Genomic DNA, 21859 nt, shown 5'->3' with positions numbered 1-21859 from the left:
AATAATATTACCGTACTTCGATATTAGTTATAAATAGTTTTTTAATAATTATTTGTCCAAACACTGAATATTTTACAACAGCCATCGAATCTCAACTATTTGTAACTCTATTTAAACAGTTTGCAACTTTTACAGTTCATTATTTTTTTTTCAATTTCACTTTTAATATTATTATGCGTATAGCACGTGTCTGATCCAATATCATATCAATAATAGGGATATATCATAAATTTTGTAATTTCCTAAAAAATATTCTCTAAAAAATATGTCGACCTAAAGATTATTATGACTGATAATCACAGACAATTTTTTCAATTTTTCTTTTTCTCTTTCATACCATTGACAAGTGTTTGTCAGTAATTGTTATTTATCTTTCCTCTTACTTTTCTTTTAAACAAGTACAATATTTCAAAATTCTACACTTTGTTTAAACGTTAGAATAGTAGGTTTATACACGTCTTAAGAAGCGTTTTATATTTCAATTTTTCTCCCGTTTCCTCATCTAATTGCTTATAATGTAATATTTTAATTTTCTCAGCTTATCCTCTTCTCAAGAAAAAAGAAGGATCTAAAGAGCGCAATGAGACCAAATTTCCAATTGTGAGAGATCGCAATTAGCGTGACGATGCGCCGAAAACGTTGTGTCGCGAGAACGCAGTAATACACACCGCGCACTCTCATCTCGTTTCCGCGAAATCACTTAATTACTCGCAATTATAAACGCAACGCTGAAATGCGACGTCCATTCGAATCGTTTGGAGCGAATCCGTCTGTCGAGAGGTAAAACATGCGTTAAAATCGGAGAGAAACAATCTATCTATTACATCTATACATTAGTATCATTTTTTTTCCTTTAATTATTGGTAGACTACTTAAAGTTTATTCATCGTACCGTTTTTCGGATGTTCGCCATTTTTTTTTTACACGCAGCGTTATTTTTTGAAAGGTGCTAATGGGTGTAGTAAACAAACGGTGCTCAATATGCCCAAATATACGAATAACTTGAGTAGTGATGTATTATGCTTTCTCTTTCTTGTTTTTTTTTGTGTGTATAGATTATAATTAATAGCGATAATAATAATAATGATGATGAAGGCTGTATGCGTAATACTAAGGAGGGCCGTACACCCTTTTCACGCAGTTTAAAGAGTAGTTTAAAAAGACACAGAGTATGTTCCAGAAAGCACCTGATAGATATTCGTCCAAATTTATCAGGTAAGGATTATTAGCAGACAAGTAAATCTCTCTTTCTCTCTCTCTTTCTCTCTCTCTCACACACACACACACTCACTCTCTCTCACACACACACACATACACACGCTTTTCATCTTCCGTTACAAGCATACATTCAAACTGTTCCAAACTTTTTGCTGTAGTACTCGTGTAGATACTTTAGAAGTCGGTGATACAAATAATGAAAAGGGAACAATATACTGAGAAAAAAATCTATTCGCGAGTGTAGAAATGAAATCGGACACAATGATGGATAGCTTATAGTTTACAATCATAATACATAGCGATGTAAAAATCGAGTTACATGGTATGTCTACGGAGTATACACCTTGTAAAGCTCAAATGAATTCTAACGTCCGATTATTTTAGCATAACAATCAGGAGGCTGTAAACGAATTAAAGATACACACTTGCTCGTTTGTTAGAAAAAAAGAAGAAAGGATTTGATCCTTATATCCGCGTTAATCAATGTAACTACCATATATGTGCACCGGTCCTAAATCGTTCAGTTTACATTAGTACTTTTTCGTCAACCCTAATACCATATCGTTTATAATCAATAAATATCAATAAAATATCTAACATTGTTATATTTTCAAGTAAGTTACCATCCTTACTAGTCGTATTACTTTTCATGTACAGATTAAAATTAATTATCATTATATTAACAATATTCATCTTCTCGAATATAATAGTTACTAATTATCGATAATTATAATATTAAAAAAAAAAAAAAAGATTCACAAAATATCTAAAAGATGGCAATTTCACGTGACCAGAACAGGTTTCCGTTTTCCCGCGATTTTATAACTTTTTACAACTCAGCATACGCGCTTTGTACCAAACCAGGCCGATTAAAATCGCAGCACGTCTAACATTATTCGTGTGCTCAAATAATGCGCTCCTGTGTGTGTGCCACCATTTTCACCCCTTTATATTATCTCTTTAAATAATTCACGATCAATATTCTTCGTATAACACATTTCTTATTATTATCAAACACTTCCGCACTGCAACCTTACTATCTCTTACTCTAGGCCATTTTTTCATGAAAAGTGCACTTAACGGTGTCCATGGAGCACCAAAATTTAAGGGACTACCACCTCGGCAGAAATTGATTAATCGCGTTAAAATACATTGTTGTATCGGAGGGCGCCGTGCCACGCGCCGTTGCAGTTGTTAGTTTCGAATATAAAATATTATTTGCGTAAATATATATATCTAAATCTATCACCGGGTGAAAGCGTAGGTACATGTAAAAGTAAGGCAAAACTGGACTTCACAGAAGGATATTGGTACGGAATACATGATATATATATATATCCGTAAAAATGTAAAATATATATTTCTATAAAAGCATCTCTAATATATTTCCCATTATGGGAAAATATCACAAACGTTCGCCGGAGAAACGTATCCGGAGACGTTTATCCCAAACAATGCATAAACTTCGTCGATTTTATCGACAAACAAACCGAATTTTTCGATAAAAATAATTCTTTTAAAAAGATTATGAAAACCGTTAGCGATTCTATTCACTTGTCAAATAAAATGTAGTGTCTCATCATTCAGACAATAGAATTCGGATAATAAACTCGATGAACATGATCTTGGCAAGGTGGAAGCACAAATATAGACGCAATATTTAAAAAATGTAAAAGTTTACAAAAAGTAAAAGAGGGCAAATAACACCGAACTGGCGCCATTCATTTTTACATATGAATAACTTGTTCTGAAAAGCAAATCCTCTAATCAATGATGCCACGTGAACAATAAAACAAAGTCGTATCAATGTCTGCCAAAGTAGGTACACCTTCGAACAATATCCTGCGATAGGAGACTGTTCTTGCTTGCCATTCTCTATCTCTCTCCTTAATACCTACATTCCTAACTTAAGTTAAAACTGATTTGCTGTACTTACATCAAAGACGATATATCTAGTCTAACAATTACATATTTTACAAAAAACATTTGAAATCTGGCCCTACAGCAGACATGAAATGTCACGAAGTTAGTCATACACTGTACACTAAATTTAAAATTTACAAATCATCTAACTATACAATTCTTGCGTATTTTATGTTCATGCGCTTGACAAGACCTTTTGTACACTGTGCTTATGTTATGTTTTTATCTTGTGATATTTGAAAGAAACATAAGTAGTTTTCTGAAAGGTACCATCATTATCAAAAATCTGCTACTCTCTCATAGTATTCTTGCGGTACTATTTTATCTTCATTTTTATGATACGGTTCGTCCAAGAGTTTAATTTCAAATCCGATCAAAGCATCGAGAGATCCATATCATGCTAGAATTATGCAAACTAAGGAGCTCTCGTATTTAGTGTAAAGTGTAAGATAACTTGTACACTTAAGCCTCAACAGTAGATAATACGTAGTCTAAAAGTCGTGCGAGAAAGCACAGGCGTGAATAAAATAACACTTTCACAAGTCTGAAGCGCGTTAGTAAAACGCACGACTTTGTCGGATACAAAAGCAGAATATACTCGAATGGTTTATTGCTATAGGTATATGTGTAAATATACCTCCCGTTAAATCAACTACAGGAACGTAGCTGTCTAAAGTAACATCGTCGTAATCGCTGTGCTTCGCGTATTACGTCTGGCCTTCTAATATTTAATGTATAATCTATGTTCTTTTATAGTAATAAAAAGCTGCAATCTCTGAAAATAGTTTGATGATGAGTAAAATGAATAACATTCAATAAAACGAATCCTATTCGAAAGCGCGCACGCAATTATAGCACATATTTTATTTCTTTGTCTTCGATCGGCTGCTTAAGATAAGCTGTATATACGCAGTCTCAGTTGAGGTATTTGCGACATTTGCGAGAACCGCAAGTACACGGGATCTTGATATCCTCGAATGGGAATTTGTAGTCGTATGTCAACTCCTCTCCTTGAATGATTCGACGAAGAGCAAAAATCAGTATGTGTTTCTTACCTAATATGTCCACCACTCGCGAGTAGCAATTGGGCTATAACATACATATTTTCATATAATACATATTTATCAAAAATTTTAATATGATGATTATAATATTATTAACATATATATTTATTATGTTCGATTATATGTATATATTACATAATTAAATTATAAGTGCAATTTAAAATAATTTAATTTTTATATATTTAAAAAAATTAACATATACAAATATATCAATGTTATTAGATAATCATAAAAGCTTTTGTCAATATGTATTACTAGGTAAATTTTTGTTCTTTTAAAAGTATAAAGAAATCTCTCATACCTCACACGAATGATTGATAAATCTAGCTGCATTCCCTTTCATAGTAGCATCAACAACTAGATGATCGTCGATTTTAAACATATAACAGCCTATATTCTTGCTGTCATAATACTTTTCTCTTTTGTCGGTTAAGGAAGATCGAATAACCTAATGATAATTAATAGTTTTAATACTTATAATAATAACAATAATAGCGATACTGATTACAAGTATCGCGACGTGATCTTCTAATCTCTGAATATGAATAGTTTGCTACTTACTTCACCGGCGTATTCAATGACCATCTCACCAGGCTCGATATCTCTCAAACAAAACAGTCCTCTACCATGTATATGGGAATAATACACACCAACAGATGCTTTTGACGTTTCTTTAAGTATTCTAAAGCGCATTGCCATGGGCAAATTGGTACTCGCGGCTCGTCTGTAACAGTATTCGTCACGACGCTTTTAATAAACTTTTAATAAGCTATTAAATAAATGATTAATAATAGCACTTATTAATTTTCATATTATGTGTATGTATTATATTTATGCTCTAAAAAAGTATAATAACTTATACTCAATGTAACGTGTATCAAAAGATGATGTGCAATTATTAAAATAAAAAATATATAAATACATCACCGGTGATGTAAGACTATTAAAATGAAAACGTTGGAACTCATCTTGATAATTAAACATCAATAATTATGAATTAATTTACAAAAAAACAATTATAAAATAGTACGCAATTTTTTCTTTACGTTATCTGGCACAAGTGTGACGGTGAATTTTACCTAGATTCTGTTTCCGATATTGTAATTATATTAGGATGTGGCCTATGCTGCGACGCCAACCAGCTGAACATGTCGTGCATTTTTCTGCCTTTAAAAGACTCTGCTCGTGCTGCTCCGTTGGCACACGCTGTCGGCAACTCGTTTTCCATCTCGTCGGGTTTTGGCGGCTCCAACGTATGGAATTTGGGCTTATACTTGCTGCATCTGTTGACACCCGGCAATTGTTCGATCAGGTAGATAGCCGCATTATTCTCCAAGCCGAGACCTTCGGACAACGGGTTGTGAGGCAGAGGAGACAAATTGTGAGACTTGCGCGCATTCTGCACCGCCTGATACACTGTCTCCCAAACCTCGGTCATAGACGAGGCAGTGTGGGTAAAGCCATCTTGCGACTTGATCTCATACATTAGGATCGGTCCCTTCGAGCAATTGTGCATTTGCGACGAATTCTGCTGCGGATTGTTTCGCAGCGGTCTGATTGATTTCGTCATTATTCTGGGTTTTTTGACAGCTACGGGCGGGGCTTTTGCCTTAAGTATGTTCACTTTCGCGTCCATAGGTTTTACCTTATCCTCGAGCTTGTTCGCTTTGAGCGTAAACGTTTTGATCGGCAGCAGTTGCAATGACGCAATCTGAGGCACTTGTTTTGTTGGTAATATTTCCACAGATGTTACTTGTGGTGTCTTCTTGCTCTGGGTAACCGCCTTCATGTTGCGCGTGATCTTGTACGAGCCGTCCTGTAACTGCTTCTGCAACACTATCTTCAACGATGTGTTTTGTAGCTTCTCTTTATCAAGTTCTAGTTTGAGATTCTCCTTTACCTTCTCTATAGTTTCTGTATTCAGCTTGATATTGTCGCTGATATTGCTGATATTGGTTTCGGGTTTTTTTATTTGCACACTTATCTGCTCGATGATTTCCTTCTTTGACTCTACAATTTCCGGTTCGGCTGGCTTGATCACCGGTTTCGTTGGCTCTTCGATCGTCAAGTCGTCTTTCTGTACCGGATCTTGCTTGAGCGTCACCGCCTGCATTGGCAGCACCCTGTTCATTGGTCTACTGGTCGGCATGTTATTCGTCGGCATTGTAATTTTGTTCTGCACGGGGTTGGAATTTGAGACTACAATTGGACTGTTATTGTTGATAACGCCTGCATTTATAGAGTTCGGATTCAACGCGGTACCGCTACTATAGCACTTATGTACGCTATTTACATCGTGATTTGACTTATGATTTAAAACTAGATTCCGTTGCGTAACATAATGATTCGATAGAGGTGGTATCTTAGATGATGATATGCTAGACTTGATCATGCTAGTGTTCTCCGATACGTGTTTCGAATCGAAGTATGGTCGCACACTGTTACTCATCGGTTGCTCCGCGCCGAATAACGGCTCGGTGATCTTCCAAGCAGCTCCATGATTCATCTGAGTCGAATGTGTAACCGGACTAGGTCTCACGGCGACACGAGGTATCATTGGCATTGCATGAGGTGGTAATGCCGATGGTGGTAGCGGCGCTAAAGGCGGTGGAGGTGATGTTAGTGGCGGTGGCGGCGGTGGTGGTGGTGGTGGTAGTGACGGTGGTAGTGGCACCGATGATGAGAGTTTTGTCGGCGTCATCATATTTATCGATGTCGCGTTCGCTGAGCACACATCTGCCATCTGAATTGATGCCATTGGATGCTCTATGGTCGCATTTTGACATGGTATCGGTGACACGACGTTACACGCGATGCCACCGTAAACTCGTTCCTGAGATGTGGCGGAAATGTTAATTTGTGGCGGCGTTACAATTGGTTCCACTGCTAACGTTGATGCTGATACTGGTGTTTGCATTGATACTGGTACTGGTATTGATACTGGGGTTGGTATTGACACTGGCGTTGGTATTGATACTGGTGTTGGTATTGACACTGGTGCTGGTATTGATGCCGATGCTGGCATTGGCGCCGACGCCAATGTTGGTACTGATGATGGTACTGCTGCTGCTGGTGGTAGCGGCGGCGCCGATTGGTTCACCACCACATAAGGCACTCCGGACATGTTGGACATGCCACTCACATTCTGCATACTCGTTATGTTAGGTACGCCAGCTATGTTGGGCATACCAGATATGTTCGGCATACTCGATACATTCTGCATCGTTGTTACAGTAGGTACGCCCGGCATAGTTTGTACATCCACGATAGGTTCCATCAGCTTAGACGCTTGGAACACCTGAGTTGTCGTTTGGTAACTGCTGGCCAATACTTGCGGCACGGTGCCCGCCATAAATTGGCTAGACGACATCACGGTATTGCTTACGATTGTCTCCAGACCATAGTACATCGGTTGATTCGATACGAACATACCACCAGTTGGATCGGTGAACATTTCCAGAGTTGGCGTAGAGCTTAACAGCAGTTGCTCTGATGATATAACGCCACATTGAATCGCATTGGGTTGTTGCTGTATAATGGTACCCAATACAGTAGGTTGTGTCTGCGCAATCTGCACGCTTGGCAATATCGATATACCACCGTTTTGTAGCAGCAGATTGTCGGTGGTCGGTGCCTGTATGTAGGTGCCTGGCACCAAAGAATTTGCAGCGATCAATTGCGGCTTGAAACCAGTCTCGTGTTGCCCATCACCTATCGTCGTAATATATTGTAAATTTTGATTGGATTGTTGCTGTAGTGCTTCCACGTAAGCAGACACAATGCCCGGTGATGCCACTTGCTGAAGAATCACTGTGGGCGGTCTCTGGGTGGTCTGATGTAGCTGAATTACAGGTGGACCGTTTGACATCGCTGTCGGCTGAAATTTGACATTGTGTGCAACATTTTGCGGCGACTGCATTACGTTCTTCAGAACATGCTGTTGAGGCTTGATGTTCTTAGTCTTAGGTTTGGTTACCCTTAAATTCTTCTTGGAAGAGGTTCGGGTGATCTGTGTATTCGTCTGCATAGACTCATGCGCGGTTTGTACGCCCATGGACGAAAAACTGGGCGACATTTCCGGGCTTGGGACGGTCTGCGAACTCGTGCTATCCGGCGAATTCATCGGCATTTTCACGACACCATGCGCTGTAACGTTAGAGTCGCTGGAGATGGACGGCGAATCTGTGATCTCCGTTATCTGCACTGTGCTTTCCTGAGGAGGTAATACTGCTGGATTCGGCAGAGTGGTGGTCCTACGGGTGTATTGAGTCTGTACGATCACGTCATTCGACGTTAATACTGTCTGGTGTACGGTCTCAACGGTGGCGTGTGTCGCATGAATTTGCGGCGTGATAATTGCTTGGGCGATCGGTTCAATCTGAATACTCGGATGGGGTGACGCCACGGATGCCTCGATGGGTGATGTCGCCTGAATGTCCGTGTAATCGGTTGTTAGAGTATGGCCCTCAGACGGTGAAAGCGTGACGAATTGCGATGACACCGAACCCATATTTGCGGAAAACCCCGATTCTGATGACGCCAGCTTGTTGTCCATGGTCTCCGAGTCGCTGTCACTGGTGATCATAGTATCGCAGTTGTCCAGATGACGATTGTAACTCTCCTCGTTGCGATACGTGAGGCCACACCTCTTGCAAGTAACGTCGATATCCTCGAATGGCGACGATTCATATGAGGTATGATGAAGTAATCTCCCATGAGTCATCATGTGTTGTGACGAGACGCACTCGTCGTCGCTTGAGATATCGCCTGCACCATCCACCTGCGGAATCTGCAGATTCACTTTGAGATTCTTTTCCTGGAACAAGACTTCCGTCTTGTGCGAAATACATCTAACAGTTGGTGCGATTATAAGATTGTTATTACCATTCTTCGCTTTTTTATCACAGTTACTCGACACATGTGATCTGATGAAACCAAAGATACGCTTCGAATGTAAAAGATTTGAAGGTCGCGCGTATAAGCCAAGTTCCATTTCCGAGCTTAGTTCGCTCGCGTCAGACGAGTGCTCATCGTTAATGCCGTCCAATTGCGGAATCGATAATGATTCGGACGTTTGTAGACTCGCGCTTTTCTCCTCGGTATTGTATTCTGGTGAACTGCACTCGCTGGCACTATTAGCGTCAACCGACCCGTCGACCTGCACTATTCGCGGTTGCTGTTGTCTCGGATGCCAGAGTAGCCTCTTGTGCTCTTTCACGTCATCCCTGGCTGGCAACACGCGGCGATTTAATCCAGCAGAATCCTCAATACAGTACTTCAGCTCGCGTACGGAGTCGGATAGTATATTAGGCGTGTTTCCTCTTCCCACAGTGACCATAATACTCTCGGGGATCCTCAATTCATGAAACATCGACGTGCGTTCGTTTTGCGCATCAAGAACAATAAGACCGGTTTCGCTGGACTTAGTGCTGGATGGATTTCGAGGCAACTTCCGCCTTTTTATGTTAGAACCATAAGTGTTATCTAATTTGCAGCTCCATGTGAGACTACAGGAACGCTGATGATGCCTCTGACCGCCAACGATCAGCGGATTGTTCGACATCACCTCTGATTTGGATCGTTTCAGTTCTCTACCGCCGCGTTTCTGGCTTTTTGAGTTAAATAAGTCATCCATGAGGTCCTGCATCGCAGTCTTTGCTTCCAATCGTACCCAGAGATCGTTGTGCGTTCCTAATTCCAACAGAGATGGATCTATTTTGGAGATCTTGCTTTCCGACGGTTTTATCGTCTCTTCGACCTCTGATGACAATATATCGTCCTTAAATAAATCTGTGCTGAAAGAGCTATCATTTTTTAAATCCATAGCTAAAAAATCCTCGTACGACATCTTTGGAAAAATATCTTGCATAGAAATTCCGTCCAACAAATCGTGTGGCAAATCCTCAAATATGGCCTCCTTCAATTCCGGCGGTAAAAGATCCGTATTGTTCTGCTCCGCTAAATTCTCATCAACTTCTTTGTTGCACACGAAATCAATGAGCGCATCTAGAGTCTGTTTGACAGTCAAATAGTCTGCCGGTACTTCATCTTTTTCCTGTTCCTTGCTATGATCGATGGTAATGTTATTCTCCATATCGGACGAAACGTCCGGTATATGTACTTGCACATAAGTTCTAATGTAATATCTCACGATCTTATAAGGATTCACTGTGGACCAGTAAAGTCTAGAACATTTGTAGTCACATGGTATTATCTTCTCAGCCGTATCAGAGAATTCCGGAATGACGGTGCCCAAACAGTCAACCATTAAAGAACCTATCATTAACTTAACTTTGTTGGGTTCTGCAAATTTCTTTTTCTTACGATCCAACTCTACATATACCGGTCGTTTCAAATTAAACTCATTCTCATTCTGTAAAGACTTATTGGCGTGATTCGTATTCGAATGTAAAATGCAAAATACAGTTTTGTCGTCGTTGAAAGCGAGTCCGACGTTCCTCGCGCATGGAAAATGATAAGTATTGCTGCAATTTTTCGCACAACATCCGACACTCGCGCCCTTTTTACCGCACTCGGAACAGCGAATCAAACGACCCCTCGAAATGGCACTGTGAACATTCTGCAGTGAACCATCGATTTCCTCAAACACCTCGTTTGACCATAGTGCGCAATTCGCGTGTACCCATTCATTTTGCCCACAATACAATAACCTTCCCTCTTTTGTCTCGTGCCCATCGCCCAAACCCTTGCATAAACAACACGATCTGCTGTCCTCGACATGAATATTGTATAGATTCGCCGTTTTTGCTGCGATTGCTTTCGGTGCTTTCATCACTTCCTCCTTCCACGCTTCCAGAATAGGATCGTCAAACTTTGTTGTTAGAGTAATGTCTTCGCCAATGTCTTTAGTAGGCGTTAATGTACCATCGTTGTCGTCGCTGCTTTTAAAATTGTTCGGAGTAAACCATGGAAAAACCTCTTGCAGAATATCGTGATACGTTTCTATCAAATCTTTTGAACCGACTCGGTTGATTACATGCACCATATCACAATGAAATTGTAATAACGATTTGTACTCGTTACCGTTCACCTTACGTTTCACAGACATTAAAGTGGGCGAGGGCCTTGCGATGATTTGCTGCTCGGAACAGTGGCATTCTGTAACATCGGTTGAAGAAACTAACGAATCTTGATTTGTCCAGTCTTTCCTCTCGTTGTCTTGAGAGTCCTTCGGAACGCAGTTTTTCACCCTAACCGAGCATTCTTTTAGATGGAATTTCTGTCGTAATCGTCGCAGACCTTTTCTCATGGAACTGTCTATTGAATGTTCTTCTAAATCAGGTTTATTCATACCATCCTTGGCACCCGAACTCGAGTCGATATCCACAGACTTATCACCATTGCACTCTTCCGATTCTTCATTTTCTTTCGTACAGTTCGTTTCGTTTTTGTCTTCTTCAGGAAACTCAAGTTTTCTCACACTTGAAACAGGCCTGCAAAGGCACTCCTTTCTAGGACTCCACTTGAGAGCTGTGCAAATCTTGCGGTTTTTACTCAGAGATTTTATCACCCCGATGAAACCCGCCTTCAGCTCTGCTTCTATGGCATTCCTCCAGATAGAGGAACTCGAATTGGAAGAGCATTGGCTACATGTGAATTCGATCGAATCGGGCAGGTAACTAAGTATCTGGTAACGCTCATCGGAAAGGCCTTCACAACGGGCATGTACCCAGCAGGAACACTCGCTACACTCCATCATCTAAAAGAATGTGTGCAATCACAATATGTAAGTCGCAAATGAAACAAATTTTGCGATTGTGAATCTATTTTACATCAAGATTGCGTGTATATACTCACTTTTGTGTCATAATCGTTCTCGTTGTAACATCTCTGGCACAAAGGACAATAATTTCCTTGTTGTCTTAACTTAAAGCACATAGAGCAGAGAGGTAAATTACCAACATGAACATTGACACCCTCGCTACCACAGCTTTTACATTTAATACAGCTCTGACAAACATAAGGTCGATCGGGACTGTACAATCTGGAGCTAACACCAGACTTTGACAAACATGAATGGTGAAACGACTGACGACAACGAATGCAGGACAATTTCGGACCGGATCTGAGATGGCAGGACTGACATATCGTACATCGGGGACAACACCAGTTTGGCTGTGCACAAGCGTTCCATTCACTGGGTTCCAAACAGAAGGCATGATATGGCTCGCAACAGCACTGACAGTGGATCAGCTGTAAAGAAATGTTATGATAGTTCTCGAAGAAAAGGCATTACATGTCCATTTGTTATCCACCTGATATTTCATATGTTACTTACTGGCTCTTTACCAGCACTTCCGCACAGATAGCAAATAGCAGGTATATGAAATAGCTCAGAACCGATAAGAGCAAAACCTTTAGCTCCGACCTCAGAGGGATCATATTGCTCCCAGAAATCTATGGAAACTGTATATACAGTATCCATAGCCGCCTTAGACACCTAAAATAAATATATTATTTTATAAAATACTTTACTTACTACTTTACGTCATATAAATTGATAAACTGAATTTAAGCTCATAAAGTTTTATTTAATTAAGTAATAATAACTTAAGGTACACAAAAAAAATAACTTATTGACAATACATCATTGACAAATATTGATATAGCGTATATACTTAGATCATTTCCTTCGATTATGCCTGGAAGATATCTTACCACTGGGAAATGCAATGTCGATACACTCTGTTGTGGTTTTCCTCTTCTCGAATGAGACTGTTGTGTCGTGTTAACACTAAGATTTAAAATATCTTCATTATGCTTTTGTATTTCCTTTTCTTTTATAATATCATCCCTCTTCTCTGTTCTCTCAATTTCTTTCACCGTCTTTGGAATGTTTTTGCCATTTTCGTTGTCTTCTTTCGCGTCTACGGTAGGAAACGTTGCAATAGGTTGTCCAAGTGCAACACTGGCGCTTCGACAAACATGCTTAACTCTCGGTCCTTTCAACTCAAGTCTTTGTCTAAGAGGTTGCGAATGTTGACTGCCAGACGAAGAAGCGACCACTGGACTCTTAATTTTCTTTCTTACTTTAATCCTGTTATTTTTCCTTCGTTTCTTATTAGGCGATATACTCATCGAAGAATCAACTGCAATAAAATAAGTCGTAAGTATAAACAACGCGATCTCAAGAAAATATTAAAAAAATAACTTGTCATACATTTATCTATTTTTGTATAGAGAAAACCTCCAGTACCCTGATAACTCATCTTATGTCCCATTTCAAAATTTCTCCAACTCATAGCAGACTTAAATAAATTTCTTTCCGAGCTATCTTCTGCAGGCCAACAGAGTTTAGACGAGCTCAATTTTTGTCCTTGACTGTCCTCGTCCTGACCAAGTGGCAGAGAAATACTTAAAGGATCTCTCATTAATGGTGGCAACAACGCGTTTAAACCTGTTCTCAAAGGAGGTGGAATGTTATAACATTTCAAACACATTTTCAACCAACACGCCGGGCATCTGGCTTTATAAACGCATCTCATGAGATTCCATTGCTGACTCCTCACAACAGGTGGGACTAAACACAAACCGTCCCCTTTATGACACTGAAGAATGGGAAGAACATTGTTTGAAGATTTAGCACAAGCCTGACGTTTGATCATTTTGCTTATGAACTTTCGGCAAGATTCGCAACTGTGAATACCAAATTTGCGTGCCTGTTTCACGAATCGGTAAAATCGCACTGCGCCGCAAACACCACATTTTATAGTACCTGTTAATCCTAAAACAAAAAACAATCATATTTAGAAATAGGATATACTAATAAACGAAACTCTCCATATCAAAACAATAAAAGGATAAAGTAAAGGGCAATTCGAGAGTCATCTATAATTATAAATGAGAAGTTATCACATATAACAATTTATAAATATAATTAAGAAAAATTTAAACTGCATACATAACAGTTTCGGCTCTTAGATTGAGCACGTCTTGCTCTTGAAATACGTCTGCTCGTTCTGTTATAACGGACCATAGATTAAAATTCGATCATGATTCCCAATGGGACAACGTAGAAATTCGAAATGAAGAACCTTGTTATGGTTCTCTAAACAGATACAGAAAGACTCCACAAAGGATACGTACCGATTATAAACAATATATGACTTTGCAGTATCAAGAACATAAATTTTAGAATATTGCGCAGTCGTTGTTGGTTAGTCAAATCGTGTGGTTCTTAAATCTGACTTAGTTTAATTCTTATTAATTTTTGACTTCTGAAATTTGTGATTAATTCTTTTAATCATCATCGACGACACGATTGGACTTATTTCAACTCTCAACACGACTAATGAGTGAAAACTAATTTATTATAACATGCATTTCATAAAATTACAAAAAAGTTTTTATAATATTGTGATAAACACATCATGAGTATTGTCTGGGTGAGTTATTTAAGTGAGATAAAAAACTTTCTGTAACTATTATCCTTAAATTCATATTCAAACTCAACGTTACATCAAACTAGATTATCGATTCTGCCAACATTTGATTTACCAATCTTCTATCAGCGAATTTGTACTCACGGAAAGTCACTCATTCGATATCGCAATACACGAATATATCATAATTCTACCGTCTACGATACAATGAATTTTACATCTGAAGAAGACTCAATCTAAGAAACATGTTATGTACTATATGTAGTTTGAATGTTTCTTAATTATATTTCTATTTTTTATATGTAAATTTATATATTAAATTTTTACATGTAATAACTTCTTATTTATAATTTTCGATAACTCTCGAATTACCATTTACTTTATCCTTTTATTAGAAATAGGATAGTTTTACTTGTTGAGAATACGTGTGTAGCAAATATAGTTACACGCAGAATTACTATAAAATGTGAAATATGTACCTAAATTAGTGCTTCCGCCCATAGTGTTAGTGGTACTCGTTGTTGAAAATGGTCCTTCTGTTCCAGCTAGACACTTATTATCCAACTTTAATCTTGCTTTCCTTAATATAACTTTCCTACCACTGAGTTTTATTCCGCTGAAAACGGATTGCTCGCCTTCCAAGTGATTGCTGTGCTCGCTTTCGCTTTCAGATAAATTGTTTTCCGTCTCAAAATTGTTCAATGTACTAACCACAGTCTTATTACCATGTTCAAGCTGATTCTCGGTTTCTGCACAGCCACCTTCTGTCAATCTTGCACCACTTTCAAAGTTTACCTGATTATTACTTAAATCGCTCGCTATTTCATTTTGAGTTCCTGATCTCGTCTGAACTCTGGAAGACTCGAAGTGTGGAACATTGGAATCGGGAAGAACTTTTGTAGGAATAGAAATCTGTTTCTGATTTCTGGAAATTGTTGATTTCACAGTTTGTGTCGTCCTGCTCGAATTTTGTGAGCATTCTTGTTGATTACTATTAGAATTGTCGGATGTGCTGTTTGATACTTTATTCTTACATGATATAGTGTGAGATTTTTTTACTTCTCTATGAGCTGTTTTTGATATTTGTGCGTTTTGTACAGAATTCGCTGATTTCTCTATATTTTTTACCGATTGAGTTATAATCTCAGCATTGGAGTCTAAACTCTGAATCACCCTTTTTGGCTTGCTTCTTGCCTCTCTAAATTTTGTACACAACTTATTAACTGCATCCCCTCTCAATTTTGATTCCAAGTTGCTAAGCTTATCTGGATTTAATTTAGTCTTTTTTACACCAATTTCATTCTCGCTATACTCCGTAGTAGAAATTTCTTCCAATTCCTCGATAAATCTTTTATTTGGTTTTATAACTCTTGACGAATGCACGCTACGAACAGGTAAAACAAATTTTCTCACTGTGCTAGGCTTCTCTCCTGATTGCACTACCAAATTACGCGTATTACTTCCAGATTTCGCCCTTTGAAGCAATCTTTTTACAGTACTGTTACGTAAGTGTCTAGTTCTTTGATGCTGATCCAAGATGTTGTTCACTGATTTTAGCACCGGGTTTTTCAAATAATTCGAAAATTTAATATTCTTGCAATTCTTACGATTTTTTGCTCTGTGAATCTTTGAATGCTTAGTATTTGGATTTGTAACTGGTTGTAACTGGGTGATGTCTTTGACTGGTTTTGGATTTGAATTAGTAAGCTTTTCTGTACTGTTTTCGATGTCTGTAGAAGAATTTTTAACATCAATAACATCCTTCTTCGTGCTTGATTGTGGTGCAAGATTTTCGACTGTGACAGATGGCAATTTATCGTTGGTCTTTTCTGCATCATGTTGCTGCGTTTTTATGTAAGATGCAGAAAGATTAGCCTCTTTAGTGCTAAATCCGTGAAATGGTGGATGTTCCTAGAGAAAAATCGTCTAGATGAGTACTAGGAATAACAAATACACATTATTAGAGTTATAATTTATTTACAGTATGATTATATCTAAGCGTGTATATATATTTCAAATATGTATACACGTACAGTGAACAAACTACCTGTCAAACCATGAAAGTAAACAAACGACTAGTAAATTTACTATGCCTATATGACAACCTGTCTTCTGCAAAGTTTTGTTTGCAAAAAAAAAAAAAAACAAAAAAAACTGACAATTCTACATTCTTCCCAGCTGATAAGAAGTTTACGGAGCAAGAATCGCAGAAGGCATATCTCACTGACACAGATACTCCGTACCAAAAGCACAGCCAAAACTACGTGTATAAAAATATTGCTCGAGCGACATACGGAAGGGGAGGTAATCGTGGTGAAGCGAGAAACGAGTGATTGAACGGCAGTAAGCAAAGGTCACAAATAACCGCGAACGCCGTCGTGCACCTGCCGTTCGACAATCACCGCGCGTTCGGTCGCACCGTCGGATAGGTTAACCCGCGCGCTACGTCGCGCCAAAGTTCGTCGTCGGCAGCCGTGTTATATATCAGTCGCGAGTCCACCGTGGAGTAGCGTGTCCTCGTGACGCTCGCCCGGAACAATACGCGCGAACGCACGAGCGACGCGTTGCGACGCGGCGCGACGCTCGTCGATTTCACGCGACCCTCGGTGGCCAACGGCGATATGGTAGCGGGCTGGCACGATAACGACGGCAACACGGTGGACGGCGACGGTATACACGGTGGACGCCGACGACGACTGAAAGCGACGACGGGCGACGACGGATAGCGACGGCGGACGCCTCGACGCGACCAACTTTTTTTTTTCGTCCCCCTCACCTTCTCGTTGTCGCCGAATGTTTCGTTGAACAGGGAAAGTCCGTAGTAGATGTTTTCGGCGACAGTTACCGGATCGTTCTGCGCTGCCTCAGGCTGGCCTAGCACCTTGATCCGTTTCCTGGTGGCCGTCTTCGGCGGCTTCCCGGGAAACTTGGACCTTCCCATGTTCGCCCCCTGTTTTCAACGGCGGACCTCAACCTCGCAGCGAAATTCCGCTTCCATTTTACTCGCGATTTGTGCCCACGGCCGAGAGGCGCACCGACTCTCGCTCGCGTACACTACTATACACAACACCAATGTACGCTCCACCGATACGCAACTCCGATATATACGTGCGCGCGCGCGCGCGCGCACACACACACACACACCACACAGAGCAAGTACGCGGCGCACTGGTAGAGTATACGCTCTGGTACGCGCATGAACACCGCAGCCGCCGCCGTGTTGGTCTCTCGCAAGTCTCCTCGGGCCGCTGCGGCTGGTTCGGCCGACATCGCCCGGCGTCGGACGCGCTCGACATGGCCGCAAAATACGCGCGTACTTGTCAAACAGAGAACCTAAGGCTATACCAAGGCGGAGGACGCCGTGTTGAAATACGGCCGCCGTCGCGCCGCCGCGCCGTCGCGATCTTTTATCTCGCTTCGTGTCGAATCCATCGCGTTCGGCGTGCGTATAGCCGCGACACGCGTTTCGCTCGTTCGAAATTCACAAGAGCTCCGATCCTAAATTTTCCGAGCAACTTTTATAATATTCGGAGACTGATTAAGTATATATAATCCTCCACGTTTGTCGCGCCAATGGAAACGCGGCGGATGGTGGATAAAGTACAATTCCTCTCACTGCGGCTTTAAAAATTTAACTTATCTTGGGAAATATTTATGAAATTTTTTTAAATTGATATATATCTCGCCCCGTCTGATCGTATAAAAATCTTAATGTGCAATATCATTGTTATCAAGCGATATTATTATTAGAACGTTTAACGTATTCATTTTTAATTGCATTGTTTCTTTACGTTGGGACTCAATTATGTTCAAAGTCACATGCGAATATTCAGCGACAAGGCGAAAAAGCAGTAAGGACGGTACGCAAGGAACGACGCGGCTTGAACGAGGGAGGTCACGTGACCGCCAGCAAGCGTCGAGCATCGAAAAGCGCGACTAGTTCGAACGCGCTCAACGTTCACATTGCGCGCGTAAACCGCGCGTTATTTTGATATAAACGTTTTATTCGTGAATTATTGCCCGCCAATAACTTTTGCCGACTTGAATATTGATTTTACAATCGTCTCCCTTGGATAAATCAAAAAAAAAAAAGAAAAAACGCACGGAATGGAAAATAATAACTCGAGCTATTATTATAAACGGAATAATTTACGTCTGTTAAGCGTGATTTTAAATTTGTTTATTAAGATCGCGGCTTGTATCGTAATTATCGTAATAATACATAAAAAAATATCCGCTTATTTTCACCTTTCGCGTATGCAATTACGAAAGTAACTTTTAACACGCACAACCGTATATACTTCACGCAACGTTCGGGGAGCACTGAGACCAGCGCAATTACGCCGTACTTCGTGCATAGTTCATTAAGTTACTTTCGTACGTGCTCTATTAAGAGGTTAACGTACGAAAAGTATTAAAACAATTGCCCGGGGAAAAAACGCGTCGCGAGAGAACGAAGATCGCAAATGGAGGAATGTGGCGGTTACTGATCGAGTCTCCTTTTCTTATTTTTCAGAAACAAACTGTCGCACTTTATTAATATTGATAAAAACGTATGATCTGTTTAGTTGATTCAAAAAGTACAGATATATTTGTAGCTCGCTTCTATACCAAATCAGCTAAAAACGAATTGTACGAATGCGAAAATTAAATTTTTACGATTTTCCTTTGCAAATTGCGTAGTTTAAATAGTTGGGGCTACGTTATTGATAGTATTACGTCGTTCTAAATGCTTGTACCTTCCTAAATCAGTTTTATTTATATTACTTTATTTTTTTCAGTTTTATTTTAATATGGTTTTGAATATTAAATTGGGGTGCAGCGTAAACCGCCACCGTTATTCCTCAGAATAAACATTACTGCTTATAGTTTCTTTTTTTTTCTTAGAGTTTATATTGTCAGACGCTTATTTTTGCTCACCTTACGAAAAAATTAATTATTGTAAAATTGCGAACAATATTACGAAAACTGCTTACACTATTTGATAGAAGACACTTTTTAGTTTGTACTTCTGTGTTTTTAAAACACATTTATATTTACCTTTCTTTAAGAAATATCGTTCAAAAATAAAGTAGTATGTCGATATCAGTGGCTTTCCTCTACAGAAAAATACATACTACGCAAATAATAAATATTTTTCAAATATTTCAAAAGTAGATAAAGTATAGTATAGTATCTCTAGAACCTCTAATCTATCATAAGTTTATCACAAACATCAAATTTATTCAAAATGTATGCTGAATCCTAGTGTGTTTAATACTTCAATCAAGATTAAATTAAGTTAAACGAATTAATTAAATTTGCTTGTTATATATCATGTCACTTCTTCGATCAATGATCTTCAAGGGAAAATAACTTTGTGTTTTGAATAATAATAAGTTTTTCTAAAACTTATAACAAGTATATTTTCAAATTATTATCGAAAGAACATTTTCCGTTCTAAAGATAACCCGTTACTTAAAAGGAAGAAAGTAAATCGAGTGATCACTTTTTCGAGCAATGGAATGATATTTTCCTGTACTTATCAATGTATATGTATCTACCAATCACTTATATACGCGCGCGCAATTAGTTGCTTATCTGTTTCATTGTGCTCTTTTACATCTTCATTGGAATTAAGCCAGGATCCTCGTATTCAGGCTCGGATCGGCCTTTACAGAAAATTTACCGGCGATTCGTTTACTCCTTAACGCATTCCCAGGTTGTCGGTTCGTTATTTCCGGCGAAGCTATCGCACGGGAATAAAGATCGTCTTCGCGGCGGTTCGTTCTAATTGCTTCCGGTATATATTCTATCAAACGTATACACACACTCCAATTGTGCGTTATTCAAACGGTAATTAAGATCACACGGTAATACGTCGTCACTTTTGTCGACGACGCTGCTGCTTTTACCCCCTCTGAAAGCATAAGGCACCAATGTCCATTTCTACCAATGTACAGATTAACTTCAATCTCGGTTTAACTCACTCTTTATTTCATTTCTAATTCTTAGAACTAGAAAAAGATAACGGTAAGTTAAACCAGAGATTAAAGTTAATCTACATTGGTAGAAACGGACATAAAACGGTCGAAGAACCGCGGGCCGTCGATAGATCGATTTCTTGTACGTATACGGTACCTATGTATTTCCGTATACGCATATAGGACTTCTTGAACTGAATGCGCAAAGCGGAACATCTGCGCCCATCCAACGACATATAATATTTAAAGCAGGCTTGATACATTCTAACACGAGACCGAGAGATTAAAATTTATAATTTAAACTATATATCTAAATAAAATGTTCCTATCTAAAAACAAGGTAATTTAACGTATATAGGAATTATATTTTCGGATTGAGGGGATATTATTATCGCGGATAAATATTTCGGTTATATCTCTTGTAGACACTCGAGGAAAATTATAGCAAGATAATCCTTTGTTTACGCGCTACGTGTGATAAATAGGAGCGAGTAAATTGCCCGTACCACTAAAATTGCCGTATCGCTAAAACCAAAAATCATTTCTCTCCGAATAGATTAGTTCTGTTTGTGCGATTAAACTTTTTTTTTTCTTTAATTTAATACATACCGCGTAGATTATTTGTTAACGTTACATATACGTAATATGTATTTTATTAAAAATTTAAGATTTAATAAAAATTAACATATTTGTAGATAACATATTTACCTTATATAGTGTATAATCATTGTATATATCTCTTGAAATAACCACCAATAACGCATATATTCGTACCGGAAATTATAATCTGTCCAAATTTTAGTTTGCGAAAACAGGATATTTTTATTAAAATTTATCAAAATACTACACTGTTATACTAGAAAAACAATATGTAATTGAACTTTTGATATCTCCGATATTTTCGTTGGCAGTTTTTTATATATTGTTATTATACTATTATATATATACTTCTTAAAATTTTAATTTCGTTTGAAACGGATATCAAATATGAGAAAAAATATTGAAGTACTAGATATAATTTGTGTATTGTGTCCTCTATGATTTTTTATCGCACATATATATAATATAAATGAAAATTGATTTCATGGTATTTTGTATGTAACACACTTTGTTTCTCGACCAAACGAAAACAAGAACATCCGATATTTTCTTTTAAATGCTCCCTTTTTTTAATTATAATATATATTAATAATGTCTATCATATTTTAAAAAATCCTTGACATTTTTGTTCAATTACGTAAAAATTTAGATGACATTGCCAATTTGATAATGTCGCGCATTTTAAAAA

At 38.7% G+C, this 21859-nt stretch overlaps 1 protein-coding gene across 1 annotated transcript; it reads right to left on the bottom strand.

Moving 5' to 3' along the window:
- Window positions 1-332: 332 nt before the first annotated feature.
- trx (histone lysine N-methyltransferase trithorax) lies at window positions 333-17641 on the bottom strand. Its single transcript, XM_018541002.1, has 10 exons — window positions 17385-17641; window positions 15088-16519; window positions 13387-13950; window positions 12888-13315; window positions 12505-12666; window positions 12024-12419; window positions 5285-11925; window positions 4767-4929; window positions 4507-4653; window positions 333-4230 (listed from the first exon to the last, which is right to left on the bottom strand). The coding sequence occupies exons 1-10, from the start codon at window positions 17547-17549 to the stop codon at window positions 4057-4059; spliced, it is 10272 nt and encodes a 3423-aa protein (XP_018396504.1). The 5' UTR covers window positions 17550-17641; the 3' UTR covers window positions 333-4056.
- Window positions 17642-21859: the final 4218 nt, after the last annotated feature.

The sequence above is a fragment of the Cyphomyrmex costatus genome, unplaced genomic scaffold, assembly GCF_001594065.2.
Source record: "Cyphomyrmex costatus isolate MS0001 unplaced genomic scaffold, Ccosl1.0 scaffold275, whole genome shotgun sequence".
NCBI classification, from domain to species: Eukaryota; Metazoa; Arthropoda; class Insecta; order Hymenoptera; family Formicidae; genus Cyphomyrmex; species Cyphomyrmex costatus.
The sequence above is the reverse complement of the archived record's forward strand: the minus strand, read 5'-3'. Positions and strand labels throughout refer to the sequence as shown.